Raw genomic sequence first — 24,792 nt, 5'->3', positions numbered from 1 at the left:
TACTGTATGTACATATATATATATAGGCCTACTGTATATCTTGAAGGAACATATCTGGTTATTATTATTATTGTAATTACTATTATTATAAATGTATACAATGAAAGGGACATTTTGGGGAAAACACAATTGTATTTTTATTTTACCACAGATTACTCCCTAAATATATTCTTTATTTTCTTTTTTCTCTGCAGTGTTTAAAACCCTCATAACTCCCAATATGCAATGTGCAATATTCCCTAGATTTGTATACATTTCGGTTTCATTTGTTTTTCTATTACTGACTTCCATAGCCTCCTGTCAGTGTAATCAGTCAGGCTCTAACAGAGACATGTGCATACTGTATAGATATAATATATAGATAATTTGACTTTTACCACACTATAAAGTTACTTTTCTGATTCTGATAGCAATATGTTTACCATGAAGGATTTTATTTTGAAAAAAACAACAAAAACCCCCCCAAAAAAACCATCAACAGGAAGTTGTATGTCATTCCCGCACGCTTGACTGATCTCAGGGAGAGAGGAAAAGTCGACTTGGGGTGGGAAAAACATCAGTCTAGTTTTGGCTGAACTGAATATGAAGGACCTCATGACTTATTGAACATTTATATAGGCCGAGGCAGCGCATTATCCATATTTCGGTGAAAAATGTCCGCAGCAGCATCCGGCAGGTCCGACAGATAACGTATCCCGCGGTAACGTTAGCTAGCATAGCCAGGCTATCAAATCAAATGTCCAGTCAGCTGACGTTCTAGCGGATTTCACTTGAACGGGACTTCTCCTCATAAATAAGGTAAGAGCAATTTCACAATTTGTTTTCCATTGGTGTGGCAAAATCATTTAAATTGCACCCAGAAGTGAACCACGTGTGGTATTTGGCAGGAAGTGGAAGCAAACAGCAGTAGCTAGCACAAATCATAAGGTATCCAGCCAGGTAAAGCTGTGTTGACAATTTCAGTGTTGCTTTAGCTGTTGCTGTTAGCCATTCGTACCAGTGGAAAGTGGTTGTATGTTTGTGTTCGGTGTGTATTTATGTTCTCGTCCCTTTGACTGTATTTTGGGCTGTCAGGAGGACCCGGGGGCTGAAAATATGATTCACCCAGAGGAATCAATAAAGCATCACACAGACGCTATTTTATAAGGCCCGGTTAAATGTGTAGCTTGGTGAATATTTTATCCACTTAAACAGCATCTTATTCTCCATGAAATACCCTATGCTGTGATTCCAAGGCCCGGCTTGCCATGTATCCTAGATGATGATAGCTACTCGCATCCCAGTTTCTGCTGTTGTAAACAGGTGTTAAGCCAGTGGCAGATGTTATTGTGAAGGTTGCATCCTGATCTTTATACCTCACTGACTACTGAACACAGACTGCCCAGCTAGAAATTGTACGTTCCCAGAACGTTCTGACAACGTCCCCCCTGGTGTAAAGGACGTCGCCTTGTAACGTTCCCAGAACGTTCCCGTTCGGTCACGATGGGGAGTTCTTTAAAGGGTACGGGGACGTTATTTGGCGACTTTAAGGGAACATTCAGGACGTTCTGGGAACGTTTAGGGGACCATTACTATAGGACGTTCCCTCTAGGTCTCTACACCAGAGGTTCTCAATTGTTTTTCAGCCAAGGACCCCTTACAAGATAGAGAATATACCGGGGACCCCGCATTCTGATTTGTGATTTTGGGCTATATAAATAAAAATTGACTTGACTTGACATGTATGTCCCTTGGAATAACACTTCTATAGTCTCAGTTATGTGAAAGAACAACAAAAGAGAAATGTATTAGAAAGATATTAGATATGTATTAAAAATATTTGCACCATCTCAACACAGAATACCCATAAAACAATCAGTCAATTAGCTGCAAGTAACACTGTACCTAAACAAAATATCAAAGGGAAATCAAGAGAAAAGTGCTAATTTGAAGTGCATTTCAGAACACACACACACACATACATATCAAGATAAAGTGTTTCACTCTTAGTTCATACGTAATGATTGAAGTCTAATCATAACAACCCTAACCCTAACCATAACAAACTGAACACATGCCTGCATTGCAATTGGACTCATCCAATTGAACCGCACATTTAGACACTCAGTCTTTCCAGGAGTTGTGACTTGATATCAGAAGACATGTCCTCTTCTGTACACTTCTTTTCACGGACCCCCTGGCAGAGTGCCACGGACCCCACTTTGAGAACCACTGCTCTACACTACGTTCACATAACGTTTGCAGAACCTTTAGTGACATTACAGGGACTTTTAGGGGACCAACCTATAATGTTCTTTTTTGGTCCTATTTAGGTCCTTCCATCACATTCCCAGAACATTTTCAGAACCTTTAGTAACATTACAGGAACCTTTAGGGGACCAACCTAGAATGTTATTTTTTGGTCCTTGCATCACCTTCCCAGAACGTTTGCAGAACGTTTAGTAACATTACAGGAACTTTTGCAGAACCTTTAGGGGACCATTACTATAGGACGTTCCCTCTAGGTCGCTAAACTACGTTCCCATAACGTTTGCAGAACCTTTAGTGACGTTACAGGAACTTTTAGAGGACCAACCTATAATGTTCTTTTTTGGTCCTATTTAGGTCCTTCCATCACATTCCCAGAACGTTTTCAGAACCTTTAGTAACATTACAGGAACCTTTAGGGGACCAACCTAGAATGTTATTTTTTGGTCCTTGCATCACCTTCCCAGAACGTTTGCAGAACTTTTATAACATTACAGGAGCTTTTGCACCTTTTTTGAACCACATGTGAATGCTCCCACTCCAAAAAGCACATGTGGTTCAAGATCACATGTGGGAACATTCACATGTGGTTTACATGTGAATAACCACATGATGAATCACATGTGCTTTTAAGATCACATGTGGGGATATTCACATGTAGTTTTCCACATATGAAGAATTTAATCACATGTGAAAAACCAACATGTAAAACACATGTGTCCAAAAACCACATTTGGTTCAAGATCACATGTGTCCAAAAACCACATTTGGTTCAAGATCACACGTGAACATGACCACCTATCTACCAAAGCCAGAAATCAGAGAACTAAGAATTGAACCTGTGACATCTTCAAAATATAAAATCTGGAGCTGGAAGTTGTTACTTGTGAATGTTCTACTGTATATATAGGAGAGACAAGGCCAAGTGCAACCTTTGCTTAAACATGGTGACAGGTGGATTTAAACATTTAAAGGGGCATTAAAGTCACACTGAAATGAAAAATGACTTTTTCACATTGCTAGCTAATTCTACATTTACATTAAAGTACAGGTATAATGTAACAGTGAATGCCAAAAAAAATAATTTATATCAAAATCCCATTACTTTTATTTCAAAACGGCGTATTTCCTTGTTACATTAAATACACTTTGAGGCGTCTTAGCCTTTGTAGCTGAAATGTCTTGCAATGCTGCTCACTTGTTCGTAGCACCGTCCTCCGTAAGTGAGCAGCTGAAAAGGCCAGTAGGTGGTGGTGGTGGTGGTGGTGGTGGGGTGTGGAGATTGGGTGGGTCTGAGAGTTTTTGTTCCAAAACAGAGTGTAGGCCGGGAAGTGAGCTTTGAAAGCCAGAAATCTCAGCAGCTGCCCAAGTAATCATTGAGTCATTGGTATTGCTAAACCACCCTATCAACCCCCACAGATAAGGTTATTTTGTGGTATCAAAAAAAAGATTTATTGCACCTTTAACAGCTAGTACCTGAGTTTTGATAGCAACCAAAAAGAATAGAACCTCCTAATTAGGTTTGGGCCGGTTTCCTGGTGTAATCCGGTTTGATATGGTATACAAGCTTACACCGGTTTAATTTTCTACACACCGGCTGTAACGGCATGTGTCATTATGAGCTGGTCTGGCAAATTATCACGTCAACGCTAAACATATTAACTGGTACTGCATTAACATCACAAATACGTACCCTTTCACAAACAAATCTCTTCTGCTTTTTTTTGCTAAGCAACGCAGGACACACCCTAGTGTTTGTTTACACTCTTAAGCTGTTAAAGATAGTGCTGATTACAGAAGAAGTTTTCTTTACTTTCTTCTGCTCTTTGTGTGAGAGAGCGCTAAGGCAATGGAAATTACACTTAGAGCTACTAGTAATGCAGAGCAGTCTTGCAGTCCTCCAAGCCAGGAGAAGATATCACGTAAAAACGGGGATTGGTATTGTTTCGATTTTGCCGATACCAGTGCTAAAACGATACTTTAAAACGGTACCGGTGCCTGAACCGATACCTTCTTTAAAAAAAAAAAGCGCAAACAACGACATTAAAGAGTAACTAAACCCCAAACCCAAATCTGTGGTGAAGCCTGACACCTAATGGTCAAAAGTAGGGTACTGTACTGGCTATCTGCTATTGGCTGGTCTTTGTGCCAGGTGATGTCACCACCTGTTGTACTCTATAGAAGGTGACATCACCTCTTTAAAAAACGTTTTTTTTTTTTTTTCACAAATCATAAATAAAACCTAACCCATTGATAATAACTGAACAGTTAATAACAGGTATAGTACTAATAAATAACAGCAAAAGAAATACCAAGTGCAAACCTCTAAATGGGTCAGAGTGTTCAGCTCACTATCTGCAGTGATAGTTTCGGCGTCTAGTCTATTTTCTCTGTGTGCCTTGTGCGTATTTCACAGGAAAACACCATGATAGAAATACACTGTAGATAGTCATATCTGCATCATAGCAACACAGAAGCACAAATATATTAAATGATCTACTTACCAGTGTCTTCACTCTTGTTGTTGATTAACCCGTGTGCACTGATGCAAGTTTTAAATGCAACACATTGTAGGGTGACGATCTATCTGGTTTTGAATGATCATTTGGATCTGTTATTGAATTGCCACAAAATATAAATAAGAATAGATGTTTATGTTTAGGCTGCTTAATTTATTTAGGCCCAGATTATTGAGAGAGAGAGAGACAAGGAGAGAAAAAGAGACAGATTTTGACTAATCACAACCCACAACTCTGGCTGAGAGAAATCCTAAATAAATAAATGTGACTGCTTTGATATGTGAGAGTCTGTGAAGAAAGGGAGAAATTGAAGAAGATGTAAGATATAGGACCTAAAGTGAATCCCTGATGTGGAAAAGTACAGTGAGCCGTCAGCGTTGTGTCTACAAGGACAACAGTAAAAAAAAAAAAAAAAGATGAGGCTTTGGATGTTGTTGCCTTGCCTGTTGGAGCACAATACAAATAGCCTACAGCCTATTTTCAAGAGGTATTTCTCTTCCTGCAGTGCAGTGAAAAGGATCTTCAACAGCGCCAAGATCCAAAGGCATGTCATGGAAGTAGAGTAGGGCTGAACGATTTTGAAAAAATAGCCTATCTAATTGCGATTATTTTGACTGATACTGATATTGCAATTGCGATATGATTTGCGATATTAGAGGGAATGATAATTTTTACATCATTATTCTCATTTTCATTGAAAAACGTATTCAAATGATTATGGTGTGATTTTTTTGCGGGCATCTGTACCAAACAAAGATGTTTTCTTAAGTCTGTAGAATATGATGTGTAGGCCAGGACATCTCTGCAGCACCACAATATTTCATTTAAAATGCTATTTTGACACATTTCACCTTTAACAAATATTGCGCCTCCTGCGATTTGAAAATTGCAGTAGGCCATATTGCGATTTCGATAAAATTTTGATGAATTGTTCAGCCCTATAATACACTGTTTTCTCTCTTTGACTCTTTTTATGGGAGAGAATGCCATGTCAAACTGCATACTGAAATTGAATATTTCCTTGTTCACATACATGGCTTGTTGAATATGAATTAGGCTTAAGACTTTTTTTTTGTTTTTATGGCTGAGGTTTGAACTTAAATTTTTACTTTAACCTGTTCACTGGTTATTTTTTTGTCTTCTTCCAGCAAGTCACTATGGCAGGCAGTAGAAAGCGCTGCAGACCAATCACAATGAAAAAAATGAAAAAAGGGCTGCTTGGTCGATTGGACATAATCTGAAATGAAGACTGGTGCCTCTGGAGAATGGACCTGGCTCATGAAATTGTTCTGGTAGCTGTTTGTAGTGTTGAACCTTGACTGAACCAATGACTGTTTGTCATTGGACCGCAGAAGGATGAAGCCACGGCAGACGCAATTCAAGCCCTGACACTGTGATAATACCATACTGACCTGGCGGCCACCAGGGAGGGAGGGGTTTAGGTGAAAGATTAGAGAGCGGCAAGGAATGAGAGAGGCAGCACAGGCCACTGAAACTAGGAGAGAGCCGCCATGCTGGAGTGTCTGTGCCAAGGCTTAAAGAATTAAAAAAAAAAGACATGACCCACATCTTGCCGAACATGGCACAAGCAGTGTCTCCCGCAGGTTGTGAGTTTACTCAGGCGGCGTCGGGAGGGGTATTGACTCGTTATTGACATTTAATTTAGCGAGCCCAGTCGTATTTTTTTCAGGCACTATAGTCTCTCAATCTAGTAGGGTTCGACTAGGGCTGGGCGATATGGACCAAATCAAATATCACAATATTTTTGACCAAATACCTCGATATCGATATTGTAGGGATGACTATTGGTGCTTTCACAAAATATTTACACAGTGAGATTTTTGATAAATAATCATCAGTAATGTGGATGTAATGACTAAGTGGGTTAAAGGCAAATAATAGAACAGCTAGAACAGTCTGGTAAGTTCGGAAAATGACATCACTTTACTGTAATGCAGCCTTTAAAACCAGGAAAAGACACTTATGCCATATCACCATATTACCATATCCAAAATCTAAGATGATATCTAGTCTCATATCACGATATCGATATAATATCGATATATTGCCCAGCCCTACTGCGTTGCTTAGCAAAAAAAAGCAGAAGTGATTTGTTTGTGAAAGGGTATGTATTTGTGATGTTATCTGGTTAATGCAGTACCAGTCAATATGTTTAGCGTTGGCGCGGTAATTTGCCAGACCAGCTCATAATGACACATGCCGTTACAGCCGGTGTGTAGAGCATTAAACCGGTGTAAGCTTGTACACCATATCAAACCGGATTACACCGGGAAACCGGCCCAAACCTAATTACAGCAGCCTTTACAACACGCCCACAGCAAATGGTATACGTCTCAAAATGTCGCCAACATCACTGAAAAGACAATTTCAGGCAAACAGCTTTTTTTTTCTTCCTTTTTTTTCTTGGGTCACAGACTGACAGACAATCTATAATGTAGGCTGTCACATTTATCTGTTGGAATATTTATGTCAAGAGTTGCATATTGCTTTAATCTGACCAGCCTGTGTAGTAGGGCTGAAGAATTAATCGGCCTACTGCAATTTTCAAATCGCAGGAGGCGCAATATTTATTAAAGGTGAAATGTGTGTCAAAATAGCATTTTAAATGAAATATTGTGGTGCTGCAGAGATGTCCTGGCCTACACATCATATTCTACAGACTTAAGAAAACATCTTTGTTTGGTACAGATCCCCGCAAAAAATCACACCATAATCATTTTAATACGTTTTTCAATGAAAATGAGAATAATGATGTAAAAATGATCGTTCCCTCTAATATCGCAAATCATATCGCAATTGCAATATCAGTCAAAATAATCGCAATTAGATATTTTTTCAAAATCGTTCAGCCCTACTGTGTAGCTGCCTTTTGTAATTGTGATGTGTTTAGTTACTTCAAAGTTAAAGTCCTTTTTCATGTGGTGTTTCTGTAATTTTTTTTAAATTTGGTGTAACTACTTGAATTTGTGATTTTGGGCCTGAACGTAAGGCTACTATGTGTGTTTATTAATGTCTGTGGTTGTGGGGTGTATTTTCTTCCAGATCAGAGCAACAGAGAACTGAGCACCATGCTGGGCCTTCAGCAGCAGGACAGTGGGGATAGAGGCTCCAGCAACGCTTGGGTGACCCTCTAACGCAGTAGGGTCGGTAACCCAGCACCACACCAGGACCAACCGGACATGCACTGGGGATAAACCCGTTTCCTCCCCAGCACCTGTCGAATCTAGCCCCTCTTTCCTCAGTTCAGTGCACCTCAGAGAGCAGGCGGTCGCGAGGTGAGACCCTACGCTCTGTGTAGAGCTGGAGAGACAGATGCGGTGTTGGGTCGTGGCGAGGTAGTGGGAGGTAGAGAGACAGAGAAAGAGCTATGTCTTCCTCCGGAGGAGAACCTCCCGATGTCAGGGAGCATCCACGCTTCTTCGTGGGCTGCGATGACGGCGAGTCGGAGGAGCTGCTGGAGCCCGGACGGGTCCTAGGGTACGACTGCCTCTACGAGAATGTTGAGGAAGAAGAGGAAGATGAAGATGAGATGTATGACTCGGTGAGTAGTGGCCGTAATGACTCGGCAGCAAAACACGATGTGATCGTCCAATGCAGCAGCCTGGAATATTTCTTAGCAATATTTGTAAGAAACATGTCTAATGAATATGTCTCATTAGCTGCTATCCGGTGCGCTGTAGGAAGGTCGCACTGACAATGGCTCCGCATTCAATAATGTTATAATACTATGTGTGTGTATATATATATATATATATATATTTATGTGTATGTGTATGTGTATGTGTATGTGTATGTGTGTGTGTGTGTATATATATATATATTTTTTTCTTTTTTTTCTTTTTTTTTTTTTCTTTTGCTATTTTTGCCCTTATTTGTGACATTTTTTTGGCTATATTTCTGGCTTTTTTTTTTTTTTGGGCTATATTTTATTTATTTATTTTTATTATTTTCTTTTTTTTGTTATTTTTGCCATATTTGTGACTCTTTTTAACATTTAATATTTGATATGTTTCTTTATTTTTCTCATGCCTACTACATAGTTGTTGCTTGCCTTGTCCTTAGAATTTCATTGTTCAGAATGACCTTGTGTTATACTGTGCATTTGATAAATAAAACACTTTGACTTTGACTTTAAAGACATATTGTCTAGCATAGCATTAACCAAGTCCAGATAGAGTCCACAATTGGTTCAAATCCCTTCAATGTCCGAGGACTGGATAGTAGATCATTTGAGTTGCATCTGGTCAGCAGTAAATTATAGTCTATGCAGAAACAAGTTAAGAACTACACAACATACTTGATTGGATTTGATTGTTTGGGTTTTATCCCCTTTCTCCAGCCGCCAGAGAGGCAAATAGTGGTTGGCATCTGTGCCATGTCCAAAAAATCCAAGTCCAAGCCCATGAAAGAGATCCTGGAGCGTCTGTGTCTCTTCAAGTACATCACTGTGGTAACCTTTGAGGAGGACGTTATCCTCAACGAGTCCGTCAGCAACTGGCCTCTCTGCGACTGTCTCATCTCCTTCCACTCCAAAGGTAGGGCTGTTGTTGAACTATTATGCGCCATGCACATTATGCACATTGTGACACTAGGTCACCGCGGCTTCCCGTGTTTGCACATAGACTCTCAAGCAACTGCTAATGAACACAGATGTCAGAACGTGCACCTTTTGTCACAGAACCAGGTCCAAGTTGGTAAAACACCCAGATGCGTCTAACAAATCTCTTATTCTCTCTTCTACATCTGCCGTCTGCAACCGATGACGTAATCCGAGTGTGCGCTAAATCCCCCGTTTGTTTACTGGACTGACTGAACACGGGAGATCACCTCAGATATTCCAAAGTGTGGCTGCGCTTCACTGCAAATCAACGATTATTTATTAACTAAGAAATTGTCTTTTTTTTTTTTTTACAACTTTATTTACATTTTCACAATACAAAGTATATTCAGGTTGGAATATGGTTACATGTACTTACTGATTTATCACCCCCACCCACATCCCCCCATCCAGGGTCACACAAACAACCAAAGAAATTGTCTTTTTTTCCCTTCCAAAAAATGTCCTAAAAAGATTTGATAAGGGATTTGAAAGGAATCGGACTCGATAAGCAGATGCGATACTGTAACTCTTCCTTTGAAGTCTTCCTCTATTTTCCCTAGTACATAATATCATGCTTCTTTCCAGGAAACTTCTTAAGAGATTCAGAGTTACTTCCTTGCATGAACTGTCTTGTCCAGAACAACCTTGGCATCAAGTATCATACCTATTAGTCATCTCGATAGGTCCCAGTGTTGTTTACCCTTTACCAGGAAAGGCCCACATTAGGAAGTAGGGATGTAGGGTGGCAAATTTAAAGCAGTTTCGCTAGTAGTGTTACTCCACACACAAAATTGCGACTCCTTATCTTTTGATACTTCCAAAACATGATAGAACGCTTGATAGATCGATAAAATTCTTAATGGTGATTAAATGATCATTGATTGATCATTAGAATACCTATTAGAACACTGTACTGTATTTAGAACGCTACAGTCATCAGTAATGACCAGGGTAGTAGAGAGTAAACCCTATATAAGTTGAGCTTGTTCTATGCTTAATATCTATAGTTCATTTCTAATTTTATGAAAATCCACATGTACTTTGAACTAAATGCTATTGAAGTTCCACACTTTAACACTTTAATCTACTTCCCACAGTAGCGTTCATTGAAAATAATCCAAAAAGATGCAACCGTTCATTTATTCATACATTTATTCCTGTCCGTCTTTCAAATAAAAGTGGCCGAGAACTGGGAAGCTTTGGATGGCTATATTCAACTTCTCGTCCATTTTACGTTTGCTAGGTGGCACTTTGGTTCATAAAACGAAATCAGATCAGTCGGGGAAACAAAGAAGTGCAGAAAGCTGATTGGTCTGTTGACAGCTGATGACTGAAAAGTTCAGCCATGGCCAACTTTTGTCGTCCAACAAGCTTCACCATCAGCTTACTTTCCCTGGCTGATCAGCTATATAGGAAATGAATGTACTTCTGGTTACTTGTTGATTGTGCTGCTCACAGTGTGAACACGCGGTTAGGGGCATGGTGGTCAGTTATATACCCTGCACATTTAGGCTATTTGATGACGATTTTACATTTCCACCTCAATAATTTAGATGTTCCATTAAATGACAGTGTGATCTCATGAACTACATTGTGAAATCACCCCGCAAAATTTCACGTGTGACAGTACCTTCTCATAGATCAGTACCTGCACATGGTGGGTATACAGTATATTTCTATGCGTGTTTAAAGATGAAATGGTTGGAAACAGATACCTACACAGTCACAGGGCTTACCTTGCAAATTCCACCAACACATGTGATCTAAACAGCCTGTTTTCCACCTCTCATCTGCTTTGTTTAACGCATTATGCTGGTTGAGGCTCATTCACTGTCTTTTGTTGAATTCCACACTGCATTTTGTTTGGATAATTTGAACATTGCTGGTTAAACCTGGCTACCCTGCTTTTCAAGCTTAACTGTCTTGCAAACATATTCTTGTTCAGTCAGTGTAGAGAGCAGGATAGTGGAATTTCGTTCTTTTGGTTAAAGTCTGTTGACAGGCTTAGTATACAACAGGGCTCGTAAAGAAATGCCTGTGTATGAGTCAAAGTACAAAAGCTTGGCTAAACTTGGTCTCTACAGCACTAAGATGATTTTTTGCAAAATTGCTCTTTCTCCTTATACTACTCTTTTGTGTCATTTTATGGGAATAAAATAATCCCTCCACTTCCCCAATCCCCTGTCCAATTGGACAATTCCAGTTTCTCACAGTTTAATCACTAGTTAATTTGTCAAGGTTTTAACACTGTTTTTTGACATAGACATACACAGCACAAGGCTTATTGTCTTTGTCATTCCATCAGGTTTTCCATTGGACAAAGCAGTGGCCTACGAGAAACTCAGGAACCCTTTTGTCATTAATGACCTGGACCTGCAGTATTGTATCCAAGACAGGTGAGTTGTTGCTGAAGACACAGTTGCTAAGGATATGACCATCAAGGCTATATTAGGGGTGTGCATAAATGCTATTATTTGTATTTGAATATTGAAAGATGTCCGACAAAAAAAAAAAAAAAATCCATGCCAAACACATTATTCATGCTTTGCTGAATGCAGTATTTGGATTTGGGAACGTCCCTAGTCTCGCCAGGATGTCATTCCAAGAAAGAAAAAGAATACAGATGGTTGACTTACAGATGGTTTTCTCTTAGTGGGCTGAATCATAGAGCTGGCTAGTCATGTCATCCCGATGTCATCAAGGTTCCAGAGTGTTATGGCCATTGATTTGTAGCACCCATCTGGGTTCCTTCTAGTCCCCCGCATTCAATTGTTCTGAGAATTTATGGTGCAAGAGTAATGGATAACTAAATTGGATTTGCATTGTGGAAATTTCAGTCATCGATGATAGCAATCCCATAATGGAGCCTTGCTTCACTCTGCAGAAGATAATAAGCCGACTTGATACAGATAGGCTGTAATCAACAATAGAATGATGTTGGATGGGTGGCTAAAATGGGGGAAAATCACTTGTTGAACCACGGTACTATGTGACTAGCCAGCTCTATTTGAATTGGTATATGTAATGTGTGAATTAGGCATTCACACTTTTGTCCAGTGAATGGAAAAATGGGCGTTGTGCCAGAATAGAATGATCTTTTACCCCATGACCGCTGAATAGATGGCATCAAATATTTGTGAATGTGTTGTGTGAAATGCCCGATCAATGAAGGCAATGGACATTGTATTTAGACCTAACAGATTTCATTTTTCTCCTCCTTCATCCCTGCAGCTATATTTGAATCTATTTTTGTGTCCCTTGTTTTCTGTAAAGTACTTTGCTACAAACCCTCTTAAAAGCTGTATTATAACAAACTCACATGGATTTTATGATGTACACATACAGGCAAACATATGCACGGACACTAAATTTTATATTTTCCCAGAAGTTTTGTCAAAATCTGTGTAAATTTTGTGGTATTATGCTTTGAAGTTCAAATTCCATTTTTAAACCGAGACTCTGTGACTCCATCCTTGATTTCTGCAAAACAGAAAACACATAGAATCAACCCTGTGCTTTCAGATTGTGTTTGTACCCAGGCAGAGTCCTTAGATATTTAAACTCCAAACAGTTCACAGTACAAAAATATTAAAGTGCTTGAAAGAGCTGTACATCAAAGATCACTATATGAGCTGCATGTGCAATCATTCTTTGCTGGTTTTGTGTTCAGTTAGGTGACTATATTGTTGTTAAAAAAAAAACTGAAATTAGGAAATGATTAAAATGTAAATAAATCAATTGCATTTAATCAATAAAGACGCTAAATGCTTCCTCTAAAGAGCATTGGTTTGATCTCATTGGTTTATCAGTGAGCTGATTACGTGTATATTTGTATGTGCTTTTCTTTTCTTTCAGGAGGGAGGTATATAGAATACTGAAGGCAGAGGGGATCCAGCTACCTCGCTATGCTGTTCTCAACAGGGACCCTGCAAGACCAGAAGGTTGGTCTCAAACAAGTCATGTTTGTTTGTTTGTTTGTTTTTTTTGAACATTTTTTGCTAAATGTTCTATGTTTGCTGTGTTTGTAATTCCTTAAAGAGTAACTAAACCCCACCCAAATCTTTATTGAAGACTGACACCTAATGGTGAAAAGTAGGGTACTGCACTGGCCATCTGCTATTGGCTGGTGTTTGTGCCAGGTGATGCCACCTTCCATAGAGTACAACAGGTGGTGACATCACCTGGCACAAAGACCAGCCAATAACAGATGAGCAGTGCAGTACCCTACTTTTTACCATTAGGCGTCAGGCTTCATCAAAGATTTGGGTTTGGAGTTTAGTTACACTTTAAGCTCAGATAAACTCGCTGATGTTGAAACTCATACCCTTTTTACACCAAAATTAGCGCGTATATGCAGGTTTTTTAAACACGGGTAAACCCGCTAAAAATAGCCGATTGACTCCTTTCCCATTGCCAGTAGACGAGTTTGCCTTTCTGTTTTTTTTCTGGTGTGTCACGTTCAACGTCATGAACGTGCCGGAAAATAGGGTTAGCAAACAGCAGAAAGCAGAAAGCAGCATGGAGGCCAGTGACAATGTTGGTTACTTTTTTATATCTTTTACTTAAGTGTGTCTTTCAAACTCAACGCCAACTGAACGGTGCCATGCCATTGTTCCGACGGCTCATCATTCCAAAACCCCAATAGTCCGAAAAATGTCCCATTGGACCGAAAGCCCATTTGTCTCGTTTCTCAAACAAACAGAAGCACATGGCTAATTATTATGCGGAATGACGTCATCGGACCTTCCCGGGTGCAACTGTCGGACCTCACGGTTGGATATTTACTCTAACAATCCATCTTGGAATTATGCAGCGTTCCATGCAGCAGTGATATTACGATGGTAGTGAGGGCTTAATCCCCTAAGGACAAGCTACTTACGTTTTCTTCATGGACGCATATGGTCTGATGTTTGGAGCAGCCGAGTGGTGTAGTTGGTAAGTTACCGGACGTCAGTTCTGACAGCCATATTTATAAAAAAATTAATAAATAACAATAAATAATGTTTCTGCCTGGCTATTTACGCGCCAATGTCTGGAACTTCAACGCGCGTCATAGTGTTGCCCCGGAAAAGGGCCGAAAATTAGCGTGTCCACCCGGGTGTCATGTTTCCATCACTGCCGATTGGCGCTGGAGCCGGTAAATACCTGTGACTACTGCAGAGTCATTTGACCCGGGAACGAATGCCGATTGTACCCTTTCACACTGAAGACAAAAGCCAGATGTTAGCAGGTGTTAGTGGGTTTTTTTGTCCAGTGTGAAAGGGGCTTTACTGATGTTGAGAGATGCAAGAATAAAGCAACGTGAGGCTAGAAATGACAAAATACCCCAAATCAAAGACGCCAATTTTCAAAGACCCTATCATGTATTTTTCTGGTCTGTACTGTGACTGCTGCTTTCCCAGAGTGTAACCTAGTGGAAGGCGAGGACCATGTGGAGGTGAACGGGGAAGTGTTCCAGAAGCCGTTTGTAGAGAAGCCAGTAAGCGCCGAGGACCACAACGTCTACATCTACTACCCCACCTCAGCTGGCGGGGGTAGCCAGAGGCTCTTCAGGAAGGTACAGTCTGCATATCTCAGGCTATCCGCAGGTCCTCAAAAAGTCTGAAGAAGTCTTAAATTATCTAGCCTTAAAAAAGTATCACAGTTTCTTTAATTCAGTAATAAGTGGTGTTATTTTGTTCACCAAGTAATGCGTATCAAAATGCAGTTACAAAGTGCAAACAAAACAGAGCGAAAAATAACTTAAGACACAATAACGGTAAGACAGAGGTTAAAATCACATGACTTGAAAAATGAAAAGTGGGTTCAAGTAAAAGCAAGACGGTAAAAGTGCAATTACAGTAATCAAGGCGAGTAGAAGTGAAAGCATGTGTCACAATCTCCAAGTGTTTGAAAGAAGAAAATGCCTTGATCTTAGGGAGTCTTCTGAGTTGAAGGGAGCAAGACTGTACCACTTTCTTGACCTGATTATCTAGGGTTAAACTGGAGTCAAAGATTACTCTCAAATTTCTGCAGCTAGATGTTACATTTGTAGAGAGCCAATTTGCCTGATATCAGACAGAATTGTCAACTCCACTCCATTTCCATCTTCAGTCTGACATTGCCTCCACTCTAACCGATTTCCATGGGGGAGGGGGATTCGATTTTCCCTAACCAATCACTAGAGACCGACGTATCCGCCTGAATCTAAGTGCATTTTAAGTCGACACTGATGCATAGCCATGACAACACCAGAAATGGTTCAGAAAGTATAGAGCATCTTTGACAACACGGAGCGAAGTAAAAACAAAGTATTTTGGATTTCAAAGTAATTGGTACTTTTAATCGATTTAGAACAGCCTCGAAAGCAGCATCTATCTTGTCTATAGCGGTCTCCATTGTTGTTATTACTCCTCCTTGGTTCCGGCGCACAGCTTGACAACAGCTCGACAACGGCATTAGTTCCTCCCGTTGATTGGCTAATCGTTAGTCCCCCCCCCCCCCGGCGCTCATTGGACCGATCGATTTTTCAGCCAAGAGAAACCGCTGTTTCATGTCATGATGCCAGACCAGAATCAGTCAACTGGTGGAGTGGGCGGATTCAAAGGTCTGGACCCAGGCAAGAGAGCCAATGACAAGAACCTCAGATTTATCACTGTTGAGCTGTAGGTGAAAGTTGGGTGAAATCCAGCAGCATATTAGTCAGAGCAGACCTGGAAAGTGAGGCAATACTAAGAATTGTGTAGTTTAGGCAAAAGATATGAATGGAACCGGCATTACTGTTGGTTTTATTTTCTTATGTTGTATCACTGCATGTTAAGCTTCAGATCAAGGTACACTTTTGTAGAGGTATATGACACTGACAGTTTGTCAGTATGACGCTGAGCACCATTCATTATCCAAACCACACTCAGGTTTATACCACGGTGTTTACAAGAACTTGTACTATTCAGTCATTGTCGTATATTGAGTCATTCACCTCAACCTCTGATTCTACTTCCATTTCTAGTAATAAGCATGCATTTGTGTTCCAGTGTTGCAGTGTTTTCATTCTTGTGTCCCCTTCTAGATCGGTAGCAGAAGCAGTGTTTACTCCCCCGAGAGCAACGTGAGGAAAACAGGATCCTACATTTACGAGGAGTTCATGCCAACGGATGGCACTGATGTCAAGGTAACTACACTCAGATTGATTGCAGAATTGACTTAATTAAATGTTTTCTCTCACTTAGCGATCAAAATTACTACTAATAATCTTACTGCTTTAAAGCCACTACAAGCTCTCCTTTTCTCACTTTTCAGAGAATGCTGTTCATTGATTATTACTCAACATAGTGTATGCTAAAGTGTTAACATGGCACAGGGGAGTCAACGATCTACCTGGGGCACATGGCTAATTTTGGTGTCTATGTTCTCATCACTTAACGGGGAAGTTGACCAATGGTACAATCTCCTGGTGTATTCCTTTTAAAAAATAAGGATAACCTACAAAGACAATTTTTGGACTGTTGTTAAACTGTTATTTCAGCCAGTACAAATAGTAGTACAAATACCGTATTTCCTCTAATAGTGGCCGGTAGTCAATTAAAAGCTGGGTCTCCGATAATGGCCGGGGCCGTGGTCGACACAAACGAATAAAGGCCGGCCCCAAATACAGGCTGGGGAAAAAAACAAAGGAAACAAACGTGAATTCACAATAGCTGCGACCACGTACACACGCTGTGCGGCTATAGGTCGCCAAAGGGCGGGGAAATTTTTGTAGACCGACAGAGCGAGCTATAGAGCTGCTGGTCGCAGCTAAAAACAACGGTGGATACCGGTAAACTCCCGGTGCCTGGCGGAAGTCTCTGGAGCGTACCGTTGTCGATTACTGTAATTATCGGTAATGTATTGCAGTAACAAAAAAACGGCTACCTAACGAACCCCAACAGAAGCAGATCAGAAAACAAGGAGGCTTCGGACTAAAATATGAGCAAATATACTTATCAAACAGAGGGAATTAGAAATAAAGGCCTGTCTCTAATATAAGCCTGCCTCCAATAAAGGCCTGGTACCCTCTGCAGTTGAGGTACATAAAGGCCCGGGCCAATATTAGAGGAAATACGGTATTGTAATTTGGCTTGGTATAGTCCAAGAGCAGTGAACACACCACTCAATGGTTTGTATTCACTATCTGAAGCTGTAAACAAAAGGGAAATTGGCATTGTGCACGTCTAGAGAAGGCAGCGTTCATTAGCTTCTCCAGATGACTTTACCTTAGTGAGGCTGCTTTTTTGTATACACTTTTTGTATAAATTGTGGCATATCTAATCAAACAAAACTTTTGTCAACATAACTGCTCAGTAATATATACTAAATTAATGTTGCACTACTTACGCATGGTGATGTATAGATGGTACAGGTGACCAATGAAGAAATAACAGATTTGGCTTTCTGCACTCATGCTATGCTGACAGCCAATTGTGGAGTCAGTGTGTTGCGACAGCGTGTATCTCTGTGTATGTGTGTCTTATTGTGTGTTTTCTTTTGCGTAGGTTTACACAGTCGGGCCCGACTATGCCCACGCGGAGGCCAGGAAGTCTCCGGCCCTTGACGGCAAAGTAGAGCGGGACAGCGAGGGCAAGGAGGTGCGCTACCCCGTCATCCTCAATGCCAGAGAGAAGCTCATCGCTTGGAAAGTCTGTCTGGCGTTCAAGGTAATTGTGCGAATACCACAGCAGCGTGTCAGGTTGTCCCCACATGGACAGCCAAGATAATGTGGACTGGGCTTATCGTCTTGTATGGCTTCATGAGAGGAGACGTGGTGTGTTCAAGGAAATTCAATACCCTTTCACATTTTCTCTTCTTGTCGTTCTTCCTCGACAGCAAACGGTCTGTGGGTTTGACTTGCTGCGTGCCAACGGTCAGTCATACGTCTGCGATGTCAACGGCTTCAGCTTCGTCAAGAACTCCATGAAGTACTACGATGACTGTGCAAAAATCCTGGGGTGAGAACAGATTTAGAAATATATTTCCATATTGCATATACAGTCCGTTTTAAAGAGGACGAGAATTTTTAACCAGCGACTGCTTTCGGAGATGATTTTTATCTGGCAAAGTAGTCTAATAACAACACGCATCAAATGAATATTGAACTTGTATCTGTAGATCCATATCTCCATGCTTAGGTTAACTACACTATCTAAAAGTAAAATGATTTTTAGTATTTTTATCATTATGTCTTGTAGGCATCAGTAGAGCTGCAACTAACGATTATTTTCATTGTTGATTAATCTGTCGATTATTTTCTCAATTAATCGATTAGTTGTTTGGTCTATAAAATGTCAGAAAATGGTGAAAAATGTGGATCAGTGTTTCCCAAAGCCCAAGATGACATCCTCAAATGTCTTGTTTTGTCCACAACCCAAAGATATTCAGTTTACTGTCATAGAGGATTAAAGAAACCAGAAAATATTCACATTTAAGAAGCTGGAATCAGAGAATTTTGACTTATTTTTCTTCAAAAATTACTCAAACCGATGAATCGATTATCAAAATAGTTGGCGATTAATAGTGACAACTAATGGATTAATGGATTAATCGTTGCAGCTCTAGTCATCAGTACATCAAGGATACCCCCAAGCCTTTTGATTAGAATAGTGCCTATTGTCTACTTAGACCAAGTGAGGGACAAAAACAACAGAAATGTAAAATATAAATATAAAGAAATGCATCAAATTACCTGATGGCTGTGTAGATTTTGCTCTGCAAGAAGGGATTTTTAAAACTACAGTACAAGGGAATATTATACACTGAACAGCAGATAAATAATCATACAATTTTGCTGGCCTTAATATATTCAATTTGAATTATGAAGTTCTGTGACTAATACTGTAAAAAAAATGTTTTTAATCCAGTAGCGTAGAAATGCTTTTGTCTATAATTTGATTACCGTATTTAAAATCTTGAAATGTGGAAAGGATCAAAATTATTAAAAAGAAGCAGAATTGGATTTGGTCTGGATTCAATTCAATCCTAGAGTAAAACCTGAATGAAGTTTGGTGATATTCTGAATATAGACCAAAACAAATTAGTCGGAACAAGAAACTGAAGGCGGTTCATGTAAATACGAAATAAATGAGTTGTCATAATCCACAAATTAGGAGAATAATAGTAAGGTTTAAGCACAACTTGCAGTCTGTCCACTTAAATACAGAAACAGTTTAGTCAAAGCTCACACCTGTAGATTGCGTTACACCATAATACACCAAAAATGCCTTTCCTGCATGGTTCTTTGGACAGAATTCTTATGTAATTTGGTGCCTGTCCTACAGAAACATCGTCATGAGAGAACTGGCTCCACAGTTTCAAATCCCCTGGTCCATACCGCTGGAGGCTGAAGACATCCCTATTGTCCCGACCACCTCTGGAACCATGTGCGTATGAGCTGCAATAAAGCTTCTGAGCAGGGCTATATCAGAGTTGTTAAAGAGTAACTAAACCCCACCCACATCTGTGGTGAAGCCTGACACCTAATGGTGAAAAGTAGGGTACTGAACTGGCCTTCTGCTATTGGCTGGTCTTTGTGCCAGGTGATGTCATCACCTGTTGTATTCTATGGAAGGTAACATCACCTGGCACTAAGACCAGCCAATAGCAGATGACCAGTTCAGTACCCTACTTTTCACCATTAGGTGTCAGGCTTCACCACAGATTTAGGTGGGGTTTAGTTACTCTTTAAATAGCAACTAAACCCCAAACCCAAAATTGTGGTGAAGCCTGACATCTAATGGTGAAAAGTAGGGAACTGAACTGACCTTCTGCTATTTGTTGGTCTTTGGTGCCAGGTGATGTCACCTTCTATAGAGTACAACAGGTGGTGACAGCTGGCACCAAAGACCTACTATTTACTATTATTCGAAAATGTGGAAAATAGAAAAATAAAGAAAAATGTGGTGTGTCAAAACTTTTGACTGCGAGTGTAAATTATAAGAACACAGAAAATATTGATTTATTTTGCTCATAGAAATTGAGTAGGGTTTAGGCATGGCCTTTTTGCTGCATCATCGCCAGTCTTATATATTCATACATGCTTCTAAAACAAAATTATTCAACTGTTGACGCCGTCCCATGATTCAGTCATGCCGTAAGCTACTGCATGCATGTATTTGTTCCAGCTTCAGCATGGTGGTTACTGTTTTAGGATGGATAAGAATGATTCCAAGCAGAGTGCGTCCACACAAATGGATTGGTAACAGCTGTTATTTAAGAAAACAATTGGCAGATACACAGAGTTATGCACTCTGAATCGGTATAGGCAATGAAATATTTGTATTGGTGTATCCTTCAGTGTAAAATCCCACTACAGTCCGCCTTCTGTTAGATTTTTGCACTGTCCCAAATCATGACTCACTAGCATTCTCTACTTAGGATGGAGCTCCGCTGTGTCATTGCTGTGATTCGCCATGGAGACAGGACTCCTAAGCAGAAAATGAAGATGGAGGTTCGCCATCAAAGGTAAGGTCACACAGCTCGGTTATTAAGGAGAGAACTGCATTCTACAACCGAACTCACTCCCTGAAAATTCAGGTATTGGCTACTGAATTTGAGAGCGGATTCGGTTAGTCCGAGTAGTGTGTACCAGAACCGGACTGGACAGCTGGTTGTTACGTTACGTACGACGGAGGTAATTGTTGTGAGACATTTAAAATTTTTCTATCCAGTCTGTTTCCTCAACATTGCAGTTGTTCTAGTTCTGCGGCCTTCGGCACAAATGTTGGGGTTAAAAATATCAAGTTCCTGCGATGGAAAAAGAGAATATGACGCCGCTGTCAGTGGCGGTTTATTAAGATCTTATGGATACATTGACGCCTCTGGTTACTGGTGTCAAGTAAACCATAAATACGCAGGTGAAATACAAGCAGTGGTAGCCGCAATATTGGTCTGAAGTAAACGTTACTATGGTTACAGACATTATTTACAGCCATCGTGAGATCGGAGGAGTGGAGTGACTCCTCTTACCCAGACATACAGTCTGATAATTTTGTACCATACATATGCAAATTCACTTTCATTCATAAATTTGGTTGTCGCGATTTATTTGACTAGTTTGCACTGAGCCCCACTCTCTTCCATTAATTTACATACATCCACGTCTTCCGTTGCCCAATAAAATTTAACGTTATTACCTGTGGTATTTAAGTGACATTAGTGGAATTATTTAACCGATAACTGTCGTAATGCTTCAGTGCATTGAATTGAACACGCGCCGTGGGTCTGTACAGGATCTGTGCTTGTTGTAACTGCCTTATGTATTTTGTCTTCAGGTTTTTTGACCTCTTTGAGAAATGCGATGGGTACAAAAGTGGAAAGCTAAAACTGAAAAAGCCAAAGCAGTTACAGGTTAGTAGAAATGTATTTGATAAAATGCATGTGACTATATATTAGATTATTAGATGATGATGTATTACTTACAATGCCATTTGTGGTCCTCATGTCTACAGGAAGTGCTTGATATAGCCAGACAACTTCTTCTGGAACATGGGCAGAACAATGATTCTGAAATTGAAGAATCCAAAGCAAAACTTGAGCAACTGAAAACAGTCCTTGAAATGTAAGCATTAAACATGACGGTTTCAAATTTTCAAATTAACATTTGATAAACTACTCATTTTCTAACAACATATCACTCGTTACTTTAGGTATGGCCACTTTTCTGGCATAAATCGCAAGGTTCAGCTGACCTACCTTCCACATGGATGCCCCAAAGCATCAAGTGAGGAAGAAGGTAGTTTCTTGTAAGACTTTTCCATTTACCCATGCTTCTGAGTTCTCCTCATTCCTACATTTAAGGGATTAATTGGGTTTAACTCTGTGGTTGTGCGGTCCTGGTTTTTCAGATGTACGGCGGGACGACCCATCGCTGCTGCTGGTGTTAAAGTGGGGAGGAGAGTTGACCCCAGCAGGCAGGGTACAGGCTGAAGAACTGGGCCGGGCGTTCCGCTGCATGTACCCTGGAGGACAAGGCAGGGGCTACTATTAAACCCTACATACTTTTCAATATTTGTCACTTCACAAATTTCTTTTATTCTTGAAGATAATGCAAGTATTGCATTAACTTTAAAGACCCATGTTGGTGACTGTAAATTCCAGTTTCGAGTCCCAAGTCGGTCTCAAGTCAAGTCTCAAGTCTAAATATAGAGCAGCAAGTCAAGTCAGAACAAATCAAGAGTCCAGTATCAATTTAATATCTTAAAGAAAACTAAATATCTAGGACTTTTCAAAGCAATATGGTTTAAATAGGATAAAAACTTGGTAAGAGCATCATGAGTTTGATTTCTATAGTCAGTTTCAACTTCAATAAATTAAATCATTCCATACAAATTCAGAAAACAGAATTTAAATTCAGTCGTCTGCTGGAACAAATCTCATCACTCAGTCATTTACACAAACACGAGATCTCAAGTCAAGACTTTAGAAACCTTTTGAAGTCATCAAAGTACAAGTCAAGTCCCAAGTCACCAGAATCCAAGTCAAATCTCAAGTCTTCTTGCCAGCACCATAGCTCCTGCATCACATCGCTAGCTTGTCTGTGAAGCTAAGCATGTCTGTTTGTGGTTAGTCCTTGGATGGAAGTCCACCTGGTGCTGGAAGTGGTGTTGGAGGACCAGTAGGCGGCGCTCTTCCCTCTGGTCTCATGAATAATATCCCCAATGCCCCAGGGCAGAGACAGGGAGTCTGTCCTGTGAGTGAGCACCATCCTTCGGATGAGACGTTAAACCAAAGTCCTGACTCTGTGGTCAATAAAGATCCCATCACCACTCATCGCAGGAGTAGGGGTGTAACTCCGGTGCCCCGGCAAAAATTCCCAAAACAGGCCTTGCCTCCGTCATGGCCACCTAATCATCCCTCGTCACCAAATTTGCTCTTTCACTCCTCTACTCTGTAATCAATGTAATCAATTATTCTCTTCGTGTATCAAGTCAAATCTTAAGCAATTAAAATTGTGACTGGAGTCTGACTTGAGTCCATGTCCCTACCTCTGATAATTACTTATTTCATGCTCCCACATTTATACTCCATCTAGCGCCTGTTTTGATAACTGTGGGTGTATCATTTCGGTTCAAAACAGAGCTTTGATTGACAAGTTGACACACTGTATGACCACACATGTACACTGTAAACAGTGTTGGTCAGACACTAGCATACTGTATGAAAGTGGATACAGCCATTATCAGTGAAAGTATTTCCATAGAATGCATCTAGAATTTCACCCAATTCAAAGCGAATGAGTAAACCATACAGTACATACATATACAGTGTTGATGTTTTAAACTATCACAAATCCCGATTTTCAATATTCATTCACAACAGTTTACAACTAAAATGCCTCACTACCACAGGTGACTATGCAGGATTCCCTGGATGTGGCCTCCTGCGCTTGCACAGCACCTACCGTCACGACCTGAAGATCTACGCCTCAGACGAGGGCAGGGTCCAGATGACTGCTGCTGCCTTCGCTAAGGTTTGCACTGAATTACCATCTCATTCCAATTCCATATTGGCTCTCACAAGGAGTTACACCACCAGTCTGGACAGTTTGGACTATGAAACTACGAAATACCACGAATGGAATTATGCAGTGACCAAAAAAGTGTTAAATACTTCGAAACTATCTTATATTTTAGATTCTTTAAAGTAGCCGCCCATTGTCTTGATGGAAAGGCAAAGACTTTGGAAAGAAATTCATACATAGGATCAACTTCACTATGTATATTTGTCTAAGAAACACATTTGAAGCATTTAAGCAGAAGCCTTTAGATCAAAATGGCTTTAAGAGAATGAAAAACATAGAACATTCAATCAGGTGTGTCTAAACTTTTGACTGATAGTGTATCTCTGTTGTAGTGCTGTAGACATGACTAGTCTGTGGCTCTGCTGGATCAATAGCTTCCTGTGGTTTTATCGTAAAACAGCAGATGGTGTCATCTCTCGTAGGGTCTGCTGGCACTGGAGGGGGAACTGACGCCCATCCTGGTGCAAATGGTGAAGAGTGCCAACATGAACGGCCTGCTGGACAGCGACAGCGACTCCCTCAGCAGCTGCCAGCAGAAGGTCAAGGCCCGACTCCATGAGATCCTGCAGAAGGACAGGGACTTCACCACCGAGGACTATGAGAAGGTCTAGAGCCGGGGCTGGACATCTTAGAACAATGAGGGTTGTAGTTGTGTAGTCTCCTGAAAAATGGCCTCTGATTTGATGATGATGATGATGGTGGGAATATTAATCGACTAACTAGTAACTCTTCGCTTTCCTTTGTCCATTCTTCATGATCAATGTGCTGATGAGCCTTTTTACATGACTATTGTACATGTTTGTGGATCTCATATAGACTTACAATAAGGACTAGCTGATAGTTTATATCTTTAAGAATCCATCCCTGACAAGTGA

The 24,792-nt window shown here is 40.3% G+C and overlaps 1 protein-coding gene across 5 annotated transcripts in view; it reads left to right on the top strand.

Annotated features, from left to right (window-relative positions):
* The first annotated feature begins 523 nt into the window (after positions 1 to 523).
* The window catches only part of ppip5k2 (diphosphoinositol pentakisphosphate kinase 2), a 53,499-nt gene continuing 29,230 nt past the window's right edge, over positions 524 to 24,792 (top strand). For 4 of the 5 annotated variants that reach the window (XR_011694974.1, XM_071515487.1, XM_071515485.1 and 1 more), the window contains exons 1-17: positions 524 to 798; positions 7,830 to 8,328; positions 9,127 to 9,322; positions 11,693 to 11,783; positions 13,243 to 13,328; positions 14,790 to 14,944; positions 16,436 to 16,537; positions 17,898 to 18,059; positions 18,229 to 18,350; positions 19,677 to 19,778; positions 20,773 to 20,859; positions 21,669 to 21,744; positions 21,846 to 21,955; positions 22,044 to 22,129; positions 22,242 to 22,367; positions 23,745 to 23,866; positions 24,340 to 24,522. Coding sequence is in view for 4 of the 5 variants with exons in the window: in XM_071515487.1 (XP_071371588.1) it covers positions 8,155 to 8,328; positions 9,127 to 9,322; positions 11,693 to 11,783; positions 13,243 to 13,328; positions 14,790 to 14,944; positions 16,436 to 16,537; positions 17,898 to 18,059; positions 18,229 to 18,350; positions 19,677 to 19,778; positions 20,773 to 20,859; positions 21,669 to 21,744; positions 21,846 to 21,955; positions 22,044 to 22,129; positions 22,242 to 22,367; positions 23,745 to 23,866; positions 24,340 to 24,522 (1,980 nt within the window). In the remaining variant the exon portion in view is untranslated. The remainder of the gene's footprint in view (positions 799 to 7,829; positions 8,329 to 9,126; positions 9,323 to 11,692; positions 11,784 to 13,242; positions 13,329 to 14,789; positions 14,945 to 16,435; positions 16,538 to 17,897; positions 18,060 to 18,228; positions 18,351 to 19,676; positions 19,779 to 20,772; positions 20,860 to 21,668; positions 21,745 to 21,845; positions 21,956 to 22,043; positions 22,130 to 22,241; positions 22,368 to 23,744; positions 23,867 to 24,339; positions 24,523 to 24,792) is intronic. The other variant, XM_071515486.1, reaches the window with a different exon arrangement.

This window comes from Centroberyx affinis, unplaced genomic scaffold (assembly GCF_046629955.1).
Source record: "Centroberyx affinis isolate AG114_WGS23_722 - 3 ecotype Tasmania unplaced genomic scaffold, CSIRO-AGI_Caff_v1 ptg000355l_1, whole genome shotgun sequence".
NCBI lineage: Eukaryota > Metazoa > Chordata > Actinopteri > Beryciformes > Berycidae > Centroberyx > Centroberyx affinis.
Note: the sequence above shows the minus strand (reverse complement) of the source record. Positions and strands in the feature narration are given on the sequence as shown.